General features: G+C 42.0%; 1 protein-coding gene and 1 long non-coding RNA gene across 9 annotated transcripts in view; one reads left to right on the plus strand and one right to left on the minus strand.

Moving 5' to 3' along the window:
• IQCA1 (IQ motif containing with AAA domain 1) overlaps positions 1-7,192 on the minus strand; it is a 92,604-nt gene that overhangs the window by 78,812 nt on the left and 6,600 nt on the right. For both annotated transcript variants that reach the window (XM_017743429.1, XM_008640714.2), the window contains 2 exons: positions 6,793-6,978; positions 6,030-6,101 (listed from right to left, as the gene is read on the minus strand). In XM_017743429.1, coding sequence (XP_017598918.1) covers positions 6,030-6,101; positions 6,793-6,978 — 258 coding nt within the window. The remainder of the gene's footprint in view (positions 1-6,029; positions 6,102-6,792; positions 6,979-7,192) is intronic.
• LOC108448935 overlaps positions 1-7,192 on the plus strand; it is a 57,822-nt gene that overhangs the window by 6,014 nt on the left and 44,616 nt on the right. For 6 of the 7 annotated variants that reach the window (XR_001865019.1, XR_001865021.1, XR_001865022.1 and 3 more), the window contains exons 5-7: positions 4,633-4,736; positions 6,426-6,548; positions 6,874-7,192. The exon at positions 6,874-7,192 is cut by the window's right edge. This is a non-coding gene — a long non-coding RNA (uncharacterized LOC108448935). The remainder of the gene's footprint in view (positions 1-4,632; positions 4,737-6,425; positions 6,549-6,873) is intronic. The other variant, XR_001865020.1, reaches the window with a different exon arrangement.

The following is a 7,192-nucleotide window of genomic DNA, read 5'->3' on the forward strand; positions in this document are numbered from 1 at the left end:
GTCGCAAGGCTAACGTCCCTATTATGCCTGAGAGGTAGATTTACTGCAGCTTTTATTACTGGGTACTTAATTTAGGACAGCTTCTTGTCGTAGGCCTGGAACAGCAGAGCTGAAGCACATGCTCCGTGGTTTTATGGGGCTCCAGGAAATGTTCTGCCACAGCCAGGATTGCCCGTAATTATAGGATTTCAAAAGATGGACCGGTTATGTGGCATTTTTTTCAGTAGGTTTGCAGTTTGCTTCTCTGGGGGAGAAGCTTTCTTTCCAAATATTTTTAAAGTAAATAGTTGTACTAGTCACTTATTTTCGCCAGTGGTGAAAATGAAATGTTTTTTTTATACATTTGGATTACACAGGCATGTAGACGAAAAGAATTTACTGTCAGAGCAACTGGGGTCCTGTTCTTTACTTACAACTATTATTCTTCAGGTGGAAGGTCCCTGCCCATGGCAAGGGGTGGAATGAGATCATCTTTAACGTCTCTTCCAACCCAAATAATTCCGTGATTTTATGATACAATTCTGTTGAATTTTAAACCATGATCCAGACTACATATAAAAGTTTGCTGTAGGATTGAGCTGCAGCCTTGCTTTATTTCCTCAGTATAATTTGTCAGGCTGAGGGAAGAACAGATTTTAAAGAGGTCTCTTATCTTGTGAATCATAAAGTCATGGAATGGTTTGGGTTGGAAGCACCTTAAATCCCATCCAGTTCCAACCCCCCAAATGAAAATTGTATTAATAGAGGTTCCACCATTAAATGGTGATAGCCACATCAATTATATGGCTGAATTCCTAAATTAGGCACCAAAAAAAAAAAAAGGAACAAGTAAGCAAAATATATTGCATTCATTAAAGCTTCCCTACTCTCTGACTCACTCCAATGGCTTTGCCAATTAAAATAATTGTCATATGTATTCCAACAAAGCATTTGTAGCAGGAGGCCTTGTTCAAGAAATACTGAAAATGGTTGGTTTAGAGATTTATATCTTCAGAAATACATTTACATGCAACACCTTTTAGGAAGATAAAAGAAAATTTGAAGTGGACAAAAGGTTTACATTCAGGGCCAGATGAGTTGATGTAATTTTGGTTATGTTTATTTCTGGTACGATACCTGGGCACGCTGTTAAACTTGTACTAAACACGGCAAGCATGTTTTGGGCTCTGAAAGGCAGTGATTTCATTGTTAGTATGACTGCAGCCAACAAAAGCCACGTTATTTAGCATGCTTCTTGCTTCCCAGAGTCCTTCTGTTTCAAAAATAAGCAGGCTTAAAATTTCTGTTGAAAACAGGACAGATTAGTTATCGCTGCTGAGATGTGAAATAAGAGAGAACTCTGTGCTGACATCCAGGCAAGCAAAAGTCATTTTAATCTTAAGCTTGGCAAAACCAGGCCTGATCTGCGGCACTGCTAATAGCTGCCCACTTTCAAGAGCTGATGAAATATTTTAAATTTCACTTGATGGAGTTTGTAGTTTGTTAAACCCTGTATAATATTTATTTAGCCATAGTCCATAATGTTTACACAGAAAGCTATTCTGGGTAATGCTGATTTTTATTTTTTTTTTTTCTGACTGGGTGAAATGAATTATATTTATCAGGAATTCAGAGAAGGAGGAATGTTTGGCAGGCTGTTTTCCCAGATATAAATAAAGCATTAACTGAGACAACATGCCTAAATTAGGCTGTGTTTAAAAGAGGTAAAAAGGAGAGAACAGCTTTTTATTTAACACCACACAGATCCTTTAATGTGAAAAGGATCGTGGAACCAAGGAATGGTTTGGGTTGGAAGTGTCCATAAAGCTCATCTCACTCCTACCAGGGGGTGGAATCTTCCACTACGCCAGGTTGCTCCAAACCCCATCCAAGGTGGCCTTGGATATAGAGGAAGGAAGGATGGTGGAAATACAATGTAAGAGAATCATAGAACAGCAGGTATTGCACCACTAACTCTTGGGGAAGGGCTGGAATTTCAGGATAGAGCTGTGTAAGTGTAAATCCACAGCTGTACCTGTGAGACCCTAAACTTGTTCTTGCAATATCTTGGAAGTCTGATATTCTGGGAGATGTGTTTTTCTGAGCACCTTTAGGAGAAGCTGAATCTGGTGTGGTGATGTGTGAGGAGGAAAAGCTGATGCTCCAGTGGGAACCACAGTGGTGAGGCTTTGTCCTACTAAAAGGAGAATTCCTTAAGCTATGGAATGTTTACTTTTCTGAAAAGATGGGTTTCTGGATGTAGAACTGCTGGAATTGCAGTTCTTCTGATGAAAATTGGAAGGAGGGGCTTTTCTGAGTCAGCCCAGCCCAGGGAGAGGAGGCTTGGGGAAAAATGTATCAGAGCAGTGCAGGTGGAGAGAGGGACTTGCCTTTCTGTATTCTTTTTTCCTGGACCCCTCTAATTCCTGCTCAGCAGGTTTAGGGAAGGTGGTTTGATTTACTCTGGGTGGTGCAGAAACAACAAAATCCTCGGGAGGTTCAGTAACAACTTTTCCTTGCCAACTTTGGAACGTTCTGACAAAATAAAGGCACTTGGCAAACTTGAACTTCTCCAGACACAACAGAGCACTTAGCAAGGCATTGACTGGAATTTCTTGGTCTGGCTTCCAGAATATTTTGAGAAGAAGAAGGTCGAACTGGACACAGCACTTGGTGCAGCCTCACCAGTGCCCAGCACAGGGGAGAAATCCCCTCTCTGGTCCTGCTGGCCACACTATCCCTGTGACAGGCCAGGTGCCCTTGGCCTGGGGCTTCATGTTCTTCCCACCTAGATGCTTTAAGTCAACTGTTCCTCCAGTCCCCTACATCCTCCTACTCTGATAAATCAGTCTGATGGCAAACTGTTTATCCTAATGTTTCGCGTTAAACGCAGCCTTTCCTCTTTCCAGCAGCCTGTGCTCTGAGATTGTAAGTACAGCTTCCTGCAGGAGAGTCTGTGAGGGAGAGTGCTGAGGGTGGATCCAGGACCAGGCTCGGGCTGTTCCGCGCTCCCCTGAGACAAAGCAGTTGCCAAAAGCCAGGTCACACACCCAGCTACACCGAGCTCTGCAGCAAAACTCAACATCAGAACCTCCAGGTGGGGTTTTTAGTGACAGGGAATCTATAAATGCCAGAAGAACAGAGCAGTTTACAAAGCTGGTGTGTTAAATGGAGCTGAGGTGGTAAAACAGAGCAGGAAATGCAGCTTGGGTCAGACACATCAGTGTGTGTTTAACTCGGTGTGTTTTCTTGCCACATCAGTGTGGTTTGAACACAAGCCTGTGCCTGGAGCAGTGGTTCTGGTGGTCGTGCTGGAGCTGGCAGCAAACAGCCCCGTGGCAGGGATGTGAGGAAGATCAGGAAGCAGCTCAGGATACAGTTATCAAGATATATGTGCTCTTAGGAGGATTGCTTCTCTTCACAAATTAAACTGGGACTGCAAAGTGTGATTTATCGGGGCTTTGGAGAACGTGTGCTGAGGGAATCATGCTGCTTCTGCAATTAGGCTTTAATAAATAATAATAAATAATAATAACAAAAAACTTAATAATAATAATAATGAGGCTTTACTTTTGAGTCAAGAAAAATCTCTGGAACACAGGCTTGTTCTCCATCACCAAGCAAAAGATGAAATAGAATTGAATTCCAGAAAAGATACATAAATTTTTTCTGAAGTAAGTGGAGAGTAAAGAAAATAATGCTGAATTAAGCAAAAGACTGGACAATTCCTGGGTTTGACACCTATTTTCCTATTTTTTAGGCCAACACAATTGAATTTTTCCAGAAATCTTCTACGCAGAACTTTGAATGGATCAGCTCTTTGTGCAAAGCAGTCTTTGTCTGAAAGTAACACAGACATTTTTCTTAAAAAAAGCCCTGATTATAAGAGAAATTATATTTATTGCAACAAAAGTCGAGTCTCCTTTGGGATGGACTTGGAGTAATGGATGGTTGGGTCTTCTAATTTATCTAAGTCGTGCAGCATTAGAAAAGCAAATTCAACATATTTACACATGAAGATCTGTGGTCATTTTTTAGAGGGCTGACGTGATCATACATCAAAGGGACTTGACCTTTGGAGCTCCCTGCCTATCTATCAGTGGGAACCAATGTCTGCTTCCTTTGGAGACCAGGGAAGGGAATGCAGCATGGAAAGGGAAAGGGAATATAAAAACCCTGGAAAGATGAACAGATTTTTAAAAATTTTATTTAGAGTTACCAATTTTTTCCCCCACGTGCTTTGATTATAAACTTGATGAAGAGCAGTGAGTCAGAGTGCAGAGGAGCAAACATCAATTCTCTTGCTTTTAAATGGAGGTCAGGAACTGAATGCACTCGATGTGTTTGGTTTTAATTCCCTTCATCCCTCTGATCACATAGATTACATTATGCTCCCCATAAACCAGGATGTTCACATCCTAGTTCCCAGTTCCTCCCACACTGGGCCACCATGAAATGAGGGCTTGGCTGTGAACCCTCAAATAACTGACGCCAGATTTGGATTTCCTTCCTGAGGACTCGACAGAAACGTCATGGGATTTGACAGGAAACAATCCCTTGTTTTGCAAAAGGTGGCATTTCTAACTCATTGTCAGTACCTCCCAAGTATTTAAGTCTGCACTAGTTAAAATCTGGGAATTCTGTCTTAAACAGGGGCAGAACTGGCACCCAAGGCTCTGTTCAGCTGTTACAGACCAGCAGATACTAAAGGCAGTAATCCATAAGGTGTTACCTGGATTTAACAAGGCAAAGCTTAGGTAAATGTACATTTTCCTTCCTAAAAGTAAAGTATGAATGCTATTTTTAACTAATGTGAGATGTATTCTTTAGGCACAATCAGTTTTCAGAACCCTATAAAATAGCAAAGGGCAATTCCATTGCTGGGCAAGAAAATCACCCAAACTGCCTGGGAAAAGCAGAAAGCCTCCTTTAAATCAAAATTAAATTATTAGTTTATAAATTAATCACTTCAGAACTGTAGAACATGGAAGCAGAAATAAACTTAACAAAGGCAGAGCAGTGCTGAATGTTTCTGTGATGTGGTGCTGCTGTACCAGAACTTTACTAGGGCTTGGTACAAGGGCTGTGCTGCTGGAGCTGGGTGAGGCTTGACACCTGTTAGTGCCTCCAAAGACTTGGAGGAGGGCAAAAAAAAAAGTCAACAGTAAAGAAGTTACTATTTTTTGGGTATTTGCTGCGAGGAAGGGGGTGGGAAGAAGAGATTCCTTCTGGAAGGGGTGCTTTAGTTTCTTCCTTTCACCCCCGTGCAATTTAAGTGACCATGGGCAGCTGTTCACTTCCCTATGCCTCTGCAGTAGGGGGTGAGGAAGATTTTGATTATTTTTAGATGGACTTAGGGAAATATTGATGGATTATTATGCCAGTTCTTCGGTTTCTCTTCCCTGCTCTTGACATGCACAGGCAGTAGTTTGCAAAGGGGTGGGAGAAGAGGATTTTGCTTCTTTAATTGAATTGAATATTAGGAAAAATGACTTATTTTAGCCCACTGGAAGGGCTGTCAAGCATTCAGCCAGGCTACCCAGGGAAGTGGTGGACTCACCATCCCTGGAAGCTTACAAAAAATGTGTGGATGTGGCACTTGGGGACATGGGTTAGGGGTGGGCTTGACATTGCTGCATTGATGGTTGGACTTGGTGATTTTAGAGGGCTTTTCCAACCTCCATGAATTCTACTCCAGACACAAGGCAGCTCCCCAGTCTTGAAATCATGACTGAAAAGCTGATTAATAAAACTTGCTGATCACGCCTAGGTCAAATTCCCTGGGACCCAGGGCAAATCCTCCACAGCCAGTTTCCACATCTGCCACACACATTGGAGAGTGTACAGACAGCACAAACCCATTCAGCAGAAGACAAATTGTGCTACTCCCGGGCCATTTATCATTTCAGCTGAGTTCTGTGTTCCTTGGAGACTCCTTTTAAGATAGGAGGAATCGTAGAAATTATTTTCTCCTCTTGGGTTGAATTCTAAAAGTCTCAAGAACAAACAGAGTGTGGCATTTTGTGTTCTCTAGGCACAGCCCCACTTACCATGCCCAGAAACACCATTTCCTCCTCTCTCAGTTTCTCTGTTTCCTTGCGCTGGCGGTACCCACGCCAAACCTGGATTGTAAACAAAACTCTAATGAGATAAATGGGCCCTGGTACAGCTTCCTTTTCTGGGGCAGACACAGGAAAAAACAAATAGAGGAAGGAAAGGCACAATATACCATTGAAACTATTGCTTTTTAACAGCTTGCCATCTGCTTTTTAAAATTTTTTTTTTTGTTTTTAAACAAATTCTGAGGTTTTTTATCCCCTCACACTGCTCTGGGTGGCTTCTAAAAACTGTCACTGCTTCATGAAGTTTAGACGTATGATTTAGGAATTATTCATATGTAAGGACTTCTTGTGGAATTTAGCACTGACCTCTGTCCTTTTTTCTAGATATGGAATGAACTCTTCCCCTGGAGATCACAGAAAAAGGCATGAATTCAGAGATGCACTGAATTCCAAGGGGATGCCAGAAAGAGCAACTGAGGTCGTAAAAACAGAATGGGAAAACAACATGTAAGTTTTAAAGTCATCCTGCATTGCCAGTGCAGGACTGGTTTCATTGATCTCACATCTAGGGTCCTGTCTCATTTTTAAAGTGGTTTAAATGATGTATTTCACCTTGCTGGACACCCTAAAAAGGATATATCATTTCAGAATGCTTCCTATCCTGTGAGCCGTCTTTCTGTCTGCAGCTGCTCTCCTGACCAAAACACTGTCATTTGGCTTTGCCAGAATTGTTGCCACATCAGAAACTCACCTTTTGAATGCAAGTGGCAGCATCATCTGGATTTTTACCCCTCTCTTGAGCCTCTTTTTGACTTTGTCTTTTCTCTTCAAGGTAAATTCTCTTCATGAATGCTGCTCGAGCACGGCCTTGGCGAGCCCGTTCTGCCACCTGGACCACTTTAATGCCTTCTTCAAGTGTCATGGCCGTAACAGGTTCCTTCAACAGCACAGCCAAAAAAAAAGGGATGAACAGAGGAAAGTTAATGTTTGGTTAACTGCCTGCCTCAGTTAGAAAATGAAACAATGAGTCAACTCGTAGAAAGGTCCTAAGATGAAAATATTGTAGGAAACAAACAGCAGAGACTCCTGTTGATGTGTGATGAAGAAAACCTGCCTTGCTGGCAAGTCACAGTGGCTCACAGAGTCCTGCT

The sequence above is a fragment of the Corvus brachyrhynchos genome, unplaced genomic scaffold (genome assembly GCF_000691975.1).
Source record: "Corvus brachyrhynchos isolate BGI_N302 unplaced genomic scaffold, ASM69197v1 scaffold79, whole genome shotgun sequence".
Taxonomy (NCBI): domain Eukaryota; kingdom Metazoa; phylum Chordata; class Aves; order Passeriformes; family Corvidae; genus Corvus; species Corvus brachyrhynchos.